The sequence below is a fragment of the Ranitomeya imitator genome, chromosome 10 (assembly GCF_032444005.1).
Source record: "Ranitomeya imitator isolate aRanImi1 chromosome 10, aRanImi1.pri, whole genome shotgun sequence".
Lineage (NCBI taxonomy): Eukaryota > Metazoa > Chordata > Amphibia > Anura > Dendrobatidae > Ranitomeya > Ranitomeya imitator.
Genome location: NC_091291.1, coordinates 24869410 through 24883726, shown reverse-complemented (window position 1 = coordinate 24883726; position 14317 = coordinate 24869410). Strand labels below are relative to the sequence as shown.

Sequence of the window (14317 nt, the reverse complement as noted above, 5' to 3'; positions counted from 1 at the left end):
TAGGTGCGTCTTATAATCAGGTGCGTCTTATAAAGCGAAAAATACGGTACTATACATACAACATATACACCTACACCATTCACACATACACTATGTACACAACATACACACATATACTGTACATATTACATACACACACCACACTGTATATGCAACACGCACAAATATACTGTATGTCAGGAAATAGGAAGAATGTCTTGTCCCAATTACACTTCTGGAATTTTCCACTGCATTTGCTGGTACAAACGCAAAGCCCCTATTTCAGGCACTTGCCTGTGGGTGTTGACAGCTCCCTTCGCCTGGTACAAGGCATCTTTTCCCCTCATTGCATGTAATTCTACATTCCTTCCCCCCTCCCTCAAGACTGTGTTGTGAGCAGCCCCACTCTGCCGTGTGCAAAAGCGGGGGGGTAATCTCTTTGTTCGTGCAAACTTACATCTAATGGCATGGATTATTGATATAGGTGCGAAACTTACATTTTTGTCATTTGCATCGGTAGAGCTACCCTCCCATGCATTTTCAAAGCTCCAGCAGCCGCAGACTCTGAGAAATGTATTACTGCTTACTCGAGGCACATAGCCAAGTCGTGTTTGGATTTATATGTAAGCTAATCTCGTGAGAAGACTTGTAATACTTTTGTTATCCCTCTACGAGCTTCCAAGAGTTATGTTTAATAGAAGGCTTTTCATAACTTTCCAAGGGGGCATATCCAGCCCCTCAGTGATGTCATGAGCAGAGTGTATAAGAGATTAAACCTTATTTTAGCAGAAAGTCTTTGCCCAGGAAGTCAGCTACCCGAGGCTGTCCTGATGCATTGGGATGTTTCTCCCTTCCCGCACCTCATGGCTTACCATTGTTTGAGAGAACTGTAAGTGTTTTTCATCTCTTCATCTCTAATCCCTTTTATTTTGTAATCATTGTGTAAATAATGTATTTGTGTAATTTTTGTAACATCCTTTTATAGACTTTTGTAAACACTGCCTAATCTTGTTTGGAGTAAAAGTTAATATTTACAAGTTTCATTTTCCTTGCTTTAAAACTTACCCCAAGGTCCTCGGAAATAAGTCATCGCTACTGATTGGGTTGGCTCCTGACCCATTATTAATCATAAGATATAGGAGCTGGTGGCAGCGTCCTGAGCCTTTGGGGAGACTGGCAGTGATGGACGGTGTTAGGGCTAGCAGAACGCACCAAATAATTAGAGAAAAGGAATAAGGTGCGTTCTTAGCCTGGGGTCCACCGTATAGAGATGGAACCTGCTGCTAAGCAATGACGGACTATATGGCGGTACAATGAGGATACACACACGGGTTAGCTTTACCCTGTGTGGAAGAAGCGAACCCTGTTGCGTCACAGGGCCGTGGTACCGCACGCAACAGAAATAAAAATTAAGTAGCACGAGAGTGCATGCGGTGCCGCACTGGCAGACACCACTAACCACCCAGACTTGGGTTTGAAAAGCGTGGTGATAGCGCATGGCACCGCACTGGCGGTCACAGTAATAGACGCTGTTTGTGTACCAGTGTTGGTAGCTACAAGTCGGGCGCTAGATTACAATCATCCTCCTTACGCGAGCATTCAAACACAAGGGATGGGATGATTAAAGAGCGTCTTTCCCTCACAACACACATACATAAACAAGAGTATACTAGTGCATGGCCGTGCGGCCATGCGAACCTTTTATAGCTGCAGCAAGTTCAGGACCTTCCTAGAGGACCAATGAGAACTGCTACAGTAACTGAGCAACTTTAGGACCTTCCTAGAGGACCAATAGGAGCTACTGCAGTACCTGAGCATGTGACCCCAGACCTCCACTGAGAGCTCTTCCTTTGGGCATGCTCAGAAGGGGAAAATCAGGACTTAGTCCCAGAGACGTCTGCTCACCGCTGACCAGTACTGGCTATAATGGCTGAGCCTGGAAAGGCAGCAGTAACCCTTTGCACAGAATCAGACTGAGCGAGACGCTGGGACCGACGTCTCCACTGAGCAGGCTCCTATGTGGCTGATGTAAAATGAGAGACCGCAGCGGACGTGGTTTGAGATTCCCTCTGTGCAGCGGCGGGGACTCGACTCCTAACAGACGGCATATGATAATTGTATTCCTTGCCTGAGCGGAAGTAGTTATATCACCCTCACTGCAGCATGCCCAATAGCTAGTACATAGCAAGGCAGCCTTCCTGGCGACTATTTTTCTTAGGTGCAGTTCACTGACTGACCTGAGGGTAAGGGGGCGCCAGAGAGCTGCAAGTTCCAAACCGAAACTGGGAAATGGGATATAATAAATTCCCTGATGAAGAACTGGGGGCAACCAAACACTCCCAGTTCATGACACTGTACATATTAATGCACAGTTACACTATACATACAACATATACACCTGCACTATATACGCGTCATATATACTAAACATACAACATGCACACTTACACTATGCACCCAACATATGCAACAAATACACTAAACGTATCATATACACATTGCATGCCCATATACACTATACATACTGTACACATATATACTACGCTACCAATATGCCCACATATGCTATCTTAAATATATCTCAAGGCACGGTGCACATAGCAATTGTACATGGGAGGAGAGAATATATATATATATCTATAACCACCAATGTGCACCAATGGAAGGTGTATCGGACAAATCGGGAAAACATATAGAAAAAACGAAGAAAAAAACAAAACAAAGTCCAAAATGCAGTATAAATTACAATATTTATTAAAATATATATAATATAGTGTAACGGTGGGAAAAAATACCATAAAAAGCACAACACCAGGGACATACAGTATAAATGGCAGCACTAAAAATAAATTAAATATATAACCACAGTGTAAGGACAACATATATGTGCATACCTGTGTCAATAAGCCATAAAATATATAGCAAGCAGATTTACCAAATAAATATTATAAAGTGCATGTGCAAACCTAATTAGTTGGTGGCAAAAAGGAGACCGAATAGAGACTAGTGAGCTATAAAGCACCCAGCGGGCAAGCAAACAAACAAAAAAAAAAATGCCCAAAAAAACAAAATAAAAAAATTGGGGTAGAGGTCAAAAAGAAGCCACCTGGTATTACCTGCTGAATGGGATGAACGTCCCTGGGATGTGCCGAACCCCGACGCGCGTTTCGGCATCTGCCTTCGTCAGGGGAATGACGAAGGCAGACACATATGCTATATGCATGTCATATATACATAAACAATACATACAATGTATACACGCACAATATACACACAACATACCCATATACACTATACATGAACACATACACTATTCTAATAACATACATACACTATACACATACAACATGCACATATACACTATACAGACAACATAAATATATAAACTGTTTTGGATTTGGCGTGAGGTCTGTATTGATTTATCAAAGCCTCGTCTAGGGTATAAATTTATAAAAGTGGTCTAGGGGGGAGTATGAAGTACATTAGTCACGAGGTCTGTATAAATATACAGAGCCAGGTTTTGGGGGGTCTGTAGATGTTTAGGTGGTCTGATCTATAGGTCAGTATCTAAACATAGGTGCTGTAAAGTCTGAGCATACAGTTATGAATATACCGTTAGACTTACAGTCCTACAAATTAACTCAGAAAAATGGAAACATGTATATGTATAAATGCACACAGACATACACAATCATTCTGCACATACGTATGTAAAGTATCTGTTTATATACAGTATATGTACAGTATATAGGTATATAAGTATATATTACTTATGTGTGCATGTATTTGTGCGTGCATGTATATACTTGCATGCGTTTGCACGTTTATATTTGTTTGTGTATTTACCGTATATTTATTTGCATTTATGTGTTTCGGTATGTGTTGTGTGTGTACGTATGTATGTATTTATGTGTATTATTAATGTTTATTATTTAGGTGTATTTATGTGTATATACAGGTTTGGACTGGGGGTCCCCCACCCACTATATGAGCATTGGTTTTCACAATACACTGGATTCTCTATGTACAAACAAGGCAGCATCGCATCATTTTTTTTTGGGGGGGGGGGGGACAGAAGCAGAGGTTAGTTATTAAACAAGGGTGATGTAATATTTGAATATACCTGAACGCGGGCCCCTAAATATATACACACACACACATATCTTACCTATTTTAGCTTCCTCAAACACTGAGATACACTCTTCAGTGGCCGATGAACATTTCTGCGCATTTCCATAACAGGAGTTGACATTTTCTCCCGCGCAGGTTACACATGAGATAGGCACCTCTAAAACAGATAGAAGAGTCACACCGCTGAGAAAGTTCAGGCATAGTGTCAATTGGATGAATGCAAAAATGGCAAAATATTTGAGAAACCTTTTCATTTGCAATTAGATGATCTCATCCATAGGGGGCAGTATTACCCTAGTGAGTAGAGATAACTGGATCAATTTAAGGAGGGGGCTAATGATGCAAGGCATGCATCCTCCCTAATTCCCTGCCGCGGTCACATCACATGGTCTAGCCCAGCCAATCAGGGGGCCATCTCATCCATTAAAAAAATATGGGGTCGACCACGGAATTCTAATTTAGAATTTCCCAGCAGAAGGATAAAAGTCAGAGCATACAGCTCATTCCATAAAGTAACAGAATAAGAATTGATTGATTTGTGATTTACTGGAGTAACAACACTTTTTTTTATTCTTCACACCCTGGAAACAAGGAGGGGATTATTAAAAAAAAAAAACCTCAGTTCTAATTTTGTTACTGAAAAGAAGTCTTGAAACTGAGGCTCGTGTGTCGAACTAGGAGATGATCGGGTCATACACTGTGTGCAGAATTTTTAGGCGAGTTGTACTTTACAGGATTTTTTTTATTATTGATCAACAACTATGTTCTCAATCAACCCAAAAGACTCATAAATATCAAAGCTTAATATTTTTGGAAGTTGGAGTGTTTTTTTTTTTTTTTTTTAGATTTGGCTATCTTAGGAGGACATCTGTTTGTGCGGGTAACTATTACTGTGCAGAATTATTAGGCAACTTAATAAAAAAACAAATGTATTCCCATCTCACTTGTTTATTTTCACCAGGTAAACCAATATCACTGCACAAAATGTAGAAATAAACATTTCTGACATGCAAAAACAAATCCAGTGCTGTGCTGTGCAAAGTGTCAGATCAGCGATCTGACCCTATAGTGTGATGTCCCCCCCACGGGACAATGATATAAAGTAAAAAATATTTAAATATTAAAATATTTAGATGTGTAAAAAAAAAAATCCAAAATAAAAATATATATATTGTTCCCATAAATACATTTCTTTATCTAAATAATAAAAAAATAAAATAAAAGTACACATACTTAGTATCACAGTAAAATGCAGTAGTATGTGCTGTATAACTTAGCCAGGGATAAACGCGCCTCAACGCGCGTTTCGCCGGTCTTCCTCCTGAAGAAGACAGACGAAACGTGCGTTGAGGTTGAGGTGGCAGGTGGGGATCTACAGTTTACCATCCATATTTCATGTAAGTTACACTGCTTATCATGCGCTAGTTATTTCTGCACATGAGCACTTATAGTTTACATACGTAGTATTCACCCCTGGCTTAGTTATACAGCACGTATTACTGCATATTTCTTCAGGCTTGACTGATCTTTTGTATGGACCTATATAGGAGATGTTGTTGCTGAAACTAGCTTTAGTAGTTGTGCTGCATTTTTTATATATTAGGACCCCTGATGGGACCATTTAATAATTAAATTCAGATTTGATATTTGTTGGTATCCTTCTAGTGCACAATTTATGTACTATAAGTATAATATATTGCAATTTTGGAATAGATATAATTCCTTACATCCCCTGATATCCCTACTTCTAGTGTCACTCTGATCTTTATTTCATTTTTTTGATTAATACATTTTGTAAGATTTTTTAATATAAATACTCTCTGACCTTTTTTCTGGTGTTTAACTTATGGAAAGGGTTATACGTGGGTGTTATGTATCTCGAGAAGTAATTATTTTTGATAAACAATTCCGCTTTTGGGGATAATTTGATTTAATAATATTAGAAATGTAGCAAATGTTTTATTTTTATTTCAAATATTTATTTACTAAAACTGCCATTATTAGGGTATGTTCACACGTTCAGGATTTCCATCCTTTTTTTTTCCTGACTGTTTTTTAAAAAACTGCAGCTCTTGGCAGAAAACGCAGGTCCTTTTTTTGGTCCTTTTTTGGTCCGTTTTTGATGCGTTTTTTGATGCGTTTTTTGATGCGTTTTTTTGATGCAGTTTTCTAGCCAGAGTCTGTGTGTTTTCTAGGAATTTTTTTAGGGTTAAAATGGCTGAAAATACCCTAACCCTACCCCTAACCCTAACCCTACCCCTAACCCTACCCCTAACCCTAACCCTACCCCTAACCCTACCCCTAACCCTACCCCTAACCCTACCCCTAACCCTAACCCTAACCCTACCCCTAACCCTACCCCTACCCCTATTCTAACCTTAGTGAAAAAAAAAAAAAAAAATTCTTTATTTTTTTTATTGTCCCTACCTATGGGGGTGACAAAGGGGGGGGGGTGTCATTTACTATTTTTTTATTTTGATCACTGAGATAGGTTATATCTCAGTGATCAAAATGCACTTTGGAACGAATCTGCCGGCCGGCAGATTCGGCGGGCGCACTGCGCATGCGCCCGCCATTTTGCAAGATGGCGGCGCCCAGGGAGAAGACGGCCGGACGGACACCGGGACGCCGGGTGAGTATAAGGGGGGGAGATTAGGGCACGGGGGGGGCATCAGAGCACTGGGGGGGGGCATCGGAGCACTGGGGGGGGGCATCGGAGCACGGGGGGGCGGGATCGGAACACGGGGGGGGCAGCCACACTCCGCCCACGCACTTCCGCCCGCTCCCCGCACTTCCTGCTGCAGCGGTTCTGCACATCAAATCGCAGTAAAACCCGCAGATATATTTTTGATCTGCGGGTTTTACTGCGGTTTGGACCTCACAATGGAGGTCTATGGGTGCAGAACCGCTGCGGCTCCGGAAAAAGAATTGACATGCTCCTTCTTTTTTCCGGGAGCTATTCAGCGCGTCTTTTTTTTAACAATTTCCGGACCATGTGCACAGTGTGTCCTGTTTTCCATAGGGTACAGTGTACTGTACCCTGCATGGAAAACAGCTGCGGAACCGCAGCGGCAAAACCGCCGCGGTTCCGCGGTAAAAAACGCACTGTGTGAACATGGCCTTATTAGGATTTAATATACCGGTAAATCAAAGATTTTTAACAGGATTTACAAAACAAATACAAATAATACATGGGGACCATTGAGGTCACTTCACTCCATCATCCCCCCGTCTAGGTACCCACCTGTAGATGAGATGCTCCATAAGATGCAGAAGAACAGGAGACATGAGGTTTCCATGACTTTGGAGTTCCCGGAGGATGATCTGCAAACAAGTAGTTTACGGTGATGTCTGTGTTCAGATTTACTTTATAACAGGGCGTTGGATTAATAACGTTATACCATAAAAATCAGAGAGGGGAGGGGATAGGCAAAATGGAAATGTCTAAGAGCAGGACAGTAAAAGCCTCAGTATTACATCAGGAAATGGGATGTGTGGTGATCATTAGATGAATTATTTATTTATTTGCACTGAACCTGAGTTATATCCTGTATTATACTCCAGAGCTGCACTCACTATTCTGCTGGTGCAGTCACTGTGTACATACATTACAATACTGATTCGGAGTTACATCCTGTATTATACTCCAGAGCTGCACTCACTATTCTGCTGGTACAGTCACTGTGTACATACATTACATTTCTGATCCCGAGTTACCTCCTGCATTATACTCCAGAGCTGCACTCACTATTCTGCTGATGCAGTCACTGTGTACATACATTACATTACTGATTCTGAGTTACCTCCTGCATTATACTCCAGAGCTGCACTCACTATTCTGTTGGTGCATTCACTGTGTACATACATTACATTACTGATCGCGAGTTACATCCTGTATTATACCCCAGAGCTGCACTCACTATTCTGCTGGTACAGTCACTGTGTACACACATTACATTACTGATCGTGAGTTACATCCTGTATTATACCCCAGAGCTGTGCTCACTATTCTGCTGGTGCAGTCACTGTGTACACACATTACATTACTGATCCTGAGTTACCTTCTGTATTATACCCCAGAGCTGCACTCACTATTCTGCTTGTGCAGTTACTGTGTACATACATTACATTACTGATCCTGAATTACCTCCTGTATTATACTCCAGAGCTGCACTCACTATTCTGCTTGTGCAGTTACTGTGTACATACATTACATTACTGATTCTGAGTTACATCCTGTATTATACCCCAGAGCTGTGCTCACTATTCTGCTGCTGCAGTCACTTGTACATACATTACATTACTGATCCTGAGTTACCTCCTGCATTATACTCCAGAGCTGCACTCACTATTCTGCTGGTGCAGTCAATGTGTACATACATTACATTACTGATCCTGAGTTACATCCTGTATTATACCCCAGAGCTGCACTCACTATTCTGCTTGTGCAGTTACTGTATACATACATTACATTACTGATCCTGAGTTACTTCCTGCATTATACTCCAGAGCTCCACTCACTATTCTGCTTGTGCAGTTACTGTGTACACACATTACATTACTGATCCTGAGTTACATCCTGTATTATACCCCAGAGCTGTGCTCACTATTCTGTTGGTGCAGTCACTGTGTACACACATTACATTACTGATCCTGAGTTACCTTCTGTATTATACCCCAGAGCTGCACTCACTATTCTGCTTGTGCAGTTACTGTGTACATACATTACATTACTGATCCTGAGTTACCTCCTGTATTATACTCCAGAGCTGCACTCACTATTCTGCTTGTGCAGTTACTGTGTACACACATTACATTACTGATCCTGAGTTACATCCTGTATTATACCCCAGAGCTGTGCTCACTATTCTGTTGGTGCAGTCACTGTGTACACACATTACATTACTGATCCTGAGTTACCTTCTGTATTATACCCCAGAGCTGCACTCACTATTCTGCTTGTGCAGTTACTGTGTACATACATTAAATTACTGATCGTGAGTTACATCCTGTATTATACCCCAGAGCTGCACTCACTATTCTGCTGCTGCAGTCACTTGTACATACATTACATTACTGATCCTGAGTTACCTCCTGCATTATACTCCAGAGCTGCACTCACTATTCTGCTGGTGCAGTCACTGTGTACATACATTACATTACTGATCCTGAGTTACCTCCTGTATTATACCCCAGAGCTGCACTCACTATTCTGCTGGTGCAGTCACTGTGTACATACATTACATTACTGATCCTGAGTTACCTCCTGTATTATGCTCCAGAGCTGTGCTCACTATTCTGCTGGTGCAGTCACTATGTACATACATTACATTACTGATCCTGAGCTACATCCTGTATTATATTCCAGAGCTGCACTCACTATTCTGCTGGTGCAGTCACTGTGTACATACATTACATTACTGATCCTGAGTTACCTCCTGCATTATACTCCAGAGCTGCACTCACTATTCTGCTTGTGCAGTTACTGTGTACATACATTACATTCTCTCTAATATATGTGCACGTAGTGACTGGCAGGTCTCTGCCTATATGTGTCCTAAGGATGCAGATACTGTTGAAATTGTTATGTGATGATGCAGAGGTCCAATTCTGTTTATCTTGGGCCCTCCTGTCTCATGGATGGTACACCCCTGACGCCTCTCCATAAATAAGCCATGGGCTCAACACAAAGGTGACATCAACCCCACAAATAAAGTGCCAGAATTGGCACATCTAATAGATGTGCCTTTTCTGGGGCAGATGTGCATTGCTATTTTTAAGGATGGGGAGACCAATATCCATGGCCCCATACCGGCCTGAGAATACCAGCTTGTCTGCTTTAGCTTGGCTGGATGTCAAAAATGGGGGTAACCCCACACCATTTTTTAAAATCATAAAAAAAAACTGCTTGGGGACTCCTCTATTCTTGATAACGAGCCTGGCTGAGGCTGACAGCAGAGGATTGCAGCCCCCATCTATCAGTTTTACCTAGCTGGTTATCAAAATTACAGGGGAACCCACAACATTTTTCTTTAATTATTTATTTAGAGCTCAGGCGCTGGCTGATGAATACTCCTATCAGCTGTGCCTGCTGCAGCTGTTGTTAGTGGCAGCAGGAGTAGGTTGATGGGAACAGTAGTCCCATCAGCGGACGCCAGTGAGCGGAGGTAAGCTTTTACATCTGACAGCATGAGAACTGCAGCGCTCCGATCGGTGGTTTTAATCTTAGCGCCGATCAGAGTCGCCGATGTTTTTCCACAATGTCATGCAGATGAAGTGTTCAGGGTTCATGCCCGATCAGTAGATGTTCAGTATGGACCCCAAATATTACTGGTCAGGTTCGCCCAACTTTACTCACCACCACCTCTCATGGCATCTGTATCCACTCATTGATCACCCTCACTGTCAAAAAGCATTTTCTAATATCTAATCTGTATCTTCTCCCTTTCAGTTTCTATGGAGTTGAAGTAGACTGGCAGTGATGAGGACTTTTGTCCAGATCTGACACCACCAGTATGGTAGGACTGCATCGTGACAAGGAAGCAGCCAAAGAACTAGAATGGAACGGGGCATGGATTCCAAAATGTTTGTGTCAAAGGAGTTACATATCCTGTGACAAAGAACATCCTTGCATCCTTGGCTGGTACCAAATTCATGAGTAACAGAACTACAAATAGCTGAAATTGTGTTACCTTTCATTGGGTACAAGAGAGAAAAAGAGCTAAATGGGGAAAAATCATAATTTATTTATGAGAGGTTGCCAGATGGCGCTGAGTTACTGTGATGCATGGTCATCGAAGCGCTAAAGGTTACTAGCTGTTGGTCTGGAGCTTTTGTCAGAGGATGTCTAATCACCCGATGAACACATAGCAATGGAGGAGGGCTACTGCACCGTCGTATACCTAGATGGAGCCAAATCAAACCTGAATGCCAACTAGATGTTTTTTTACTCTTGGCCAAGTTATTTGAACATCAGGGTACTAATCTATGGTAGCTAAACCCCTGTGAAATTTTGAATTCTTTGACAATTCTGAGGGTCTGGACTATTTTTTGTGACTCCTCCATCTCCTGTAACTGGGTATTGGCTGTTTAATGCCGGTAGCCCCATTTCCGATGATCATAAATGGCATTAACAGATACACTGCTCAAAAAAATAAAGGGAACACTAAAATCCCACATCCTTGATGAATTAAATATTCTAGTTGCAGATCTTTATTCATTACATAGTGGAATCCGTTGAGAAGAAAAAAACATAAAAATGATCAATGTAAATCAAAATGAATATCCCGTGAAGGTCTGGAGTTGGAATGGTGCTCAAAATCAAAGTGGAGAATCAAATTACAGGCTGATCCAACTTCAGTGGAAATGCCTCAAGACAAGGAAATGATGCTCAGTAGTGTGTGTGGCCTCCACGTGCCTGTATGACCTCCCTACAATGCCTGGGCATGCTCCTGATGAGGCGGCAGATGGTCTCCTTAGGGATCTCCTCCCAGACCTAGGCTAAAGCATCTGCCCACTCCTGGACAGTCTGTGGTGCAACGTGATCTGATTCAGGTCTGTGGAACGGGTGGGCCAGTCCATAGCTTCAATGCCTTCATCTTGCAGGAACTGCTGACACACTCCAGCCACATGAGGCCTAGCACTGTCCTGCATTAGGAGGAACCCAGGGCCAACCGCACCAGCATATGGTCTCACAAGAGGTCTGAGGATCTCATCTCGGAACCTAATGGCAGTCAGGCTACCTCTGGCGAGCACATGGAGGGCTGTGTGGACCTCCAAAGAAATGCCACGCCACACTATTACTGACCCACTGCCAAACCGGTCCTGCTGAAGGATGTTGCAGGCAGCAGATCGCTCTCCACGGCGTCTCCAGACTGTCACGTCTGTCACATGTGCTCAGTGTGAACCTGCTTTCATCTGTGAAGAGCACAGGGCACCAGTGGTGAATTTGCCAATCCTGGTGTTCTGTGGCAAATGCCAAGCGTCCTGCATGGTGTTGGGCTGTGAGCACAACCCCCATCTGTGGACGCCGGGCACTCAGACCATCCTCATGGAGTCGGTTTCTAACCATTTGCACAGACACATGCACATTTGTGGCCTGCTGGAGGTCATTTTGCAGGGCTCTGGCAGTGCTCCTCCTGTTCCTCCTTGCACAAAGGCTGAGGTAGCGGTCCTGTTGCTGGGTTGTTGCCCTCCTACAGCCCCCTCCATGTCTCCTGGTGTACTGGCCCGTCTCCTGGTAGCGCCTCCAGCCTCTGAACACTACACTGACAGACATAAAACCTTCTTGCCACAGCTCACATTGATGTGCCATCCTGGATGAGCTGCACTACCTGAGCCACATGTGTGGGTTGTAGAGTCCGTCTCATGCTACCACAAGTGTGAAAGCACAACCAACATTCAAAAGTGACCAAAACATCAGCCAGAAAGCATTGGTACTGAGATGTGGTCTGTGCTCCCCACCTGCAGAACCGCTCCTTTATTGAGGGTATCTTGATAATTGCCAATAATTTCCATCTGTTGTCTATTCCATTTGCACAACAGCGTGTGAAATTGATTGTCAATCAGTGTTGCTTCCTAAGTGGACAGTTTGATTTCACAGAAGTTTGATTTACTTGGAGTTAGATTCTGTTGTTCAAGTGTTCCCTTTATTTTTTTGAGCAATGTATATTGCGAGAAAGTAGATGAAAGCTCAGGCCAGATGGATACTCACAAACAATAAATTATTCAGGTCCTTATGTAACTCTGGCCAAATTCATCATCATCAATTAAATATAAGCAATAACTGTTCGATGATGCACCCAAGTTAGTCATCAAGCAATGAAATCACAAGTGCAGAGCAAAGTGACAACTCTAGGCACAAAAAAAATCACTTTGGTAACATACAGAAACACATAGCATTATAGCATATGGATGGCAAACTGTATAATGACCATTGTTCACAGTAAGTGAAAAGAGGGAGACACTCCTCTGCTTTTTTTTTTTTTTTTTTTTTTTTTTTTTTCTCTCTTTTCAATTTTTGTTATCCTATAAACAAAAATGAAGGCTAAATGTGTAATATATCAATTTGTATTTCTCTGATGATTGTTAATCTTGTTATGTGAATTTCCTGATGAGCCTGAACTCTGACACTGGGTGTTATCTGATCCATTGGGCGTCGCTTCCAAATGCTGACATGTACTTAAACCCTGTATACCTATGACTCTTGTACAATATTTGTGGTATGTCCTGATGAAGGGGTCACCTGAACCCTGAAACGCGTAGAATAAACCACGTTGAAACCTCTACAATTTTTGAAATTCTTCATGCGGCAGCGCGGGGATGATCCTTTTTTCTCCTATCTAAGTGCATTGTTCACAGTAGTGACTCAAAGATTATTAGTTGATGAGAAATCTCAGCCACATTAGGGGTGGAGGTATTAGAGCTTTTGTTTTAAAACCAAGGAGTGAAGCTTGAGGAGGATAATTTGCATATTCCAGGTGTCTTCTGGGAAAAGCGAAGACTCTCTCTCAGCAAGAAGATCATTGGGTAGAGCTGGGACCAGCTGCTTGGAAAGCGTTGTGAAACCATGGATTGAAGCTTGAGGAGAGCATTTTACATATTTCTTTTGGCTAAGATCAAGTGTAGGATCTTTCAAAAAGGTGGCCTGCTCCTACCACCCTAGTACATTAATACACACTGGGTTGATGCACTTGCTAGTATGCCAGGTGGCTCATATAGCCATCTGGTGGAAACCATGGCCCCAAAGATCCAAGTCAATGGGCTGATTAAGTGTGAGGGCTTATGGTGCAATGTGCCCCAGGAGTGGTTGCCCTGGTGGGAGTCTGAGCTTGCTTGGAGTGAGATCCCAGGTAAGCCTTGGACTCCATAGCACGCCGCACCTGGCCTTTCATACTTTTTTAAGCAACTCCTCCTATCCCTGGCCTTCTGGTCAGGATGGGGAATTTTTACAAACCTGGTCGAAGGTCCGGTCAGCTTTGGGCTGAGAAGCCAACATGAAATAGGGCTCCTAGCTACACCAGAGTAGCAGTCTGGTTGGACACTGGGAACATGAAAAAGGCTCGGCCTCGGCTGGGGAGAGGGAAGATCCCTGACCCTCGCTGTGGCCTTCTGGCTCGGAGAGACAGGGATGGCTTATTGGGGTCCATCTCCTTCGGGAAGGGTCCACATGAATCCTCGCCTTGTGTGCTGTTTTGGTGTGACTTTG

General features: G+C 42.7%; 1 protein-coding gene across 1 annotated transcript in view; it reads left to right on the top strand.

Annotated features, from left to right (window-relative positions):
• Positions 1–827: 827 nt before the first annotated feature.
• The window catches only part of LOC138651648 (phospholipase A2 inhibitor and Ly6/PLAUR domain-containing protein-like), a 60588-nt gene continuing 47098 nt past the window's right edge, over positions 828–14317 (top strand). The window contains exon 1 of the mRNA XM_069741998.1: positions 828–868. Coding sequence (XP_069598099.1) covers positions 843–868 — 26 coding nt within the window. The 5' untranslated portion in view covers positions 828–842. The remainder of the gene's footprint in view (positions 869–14317) is intronic.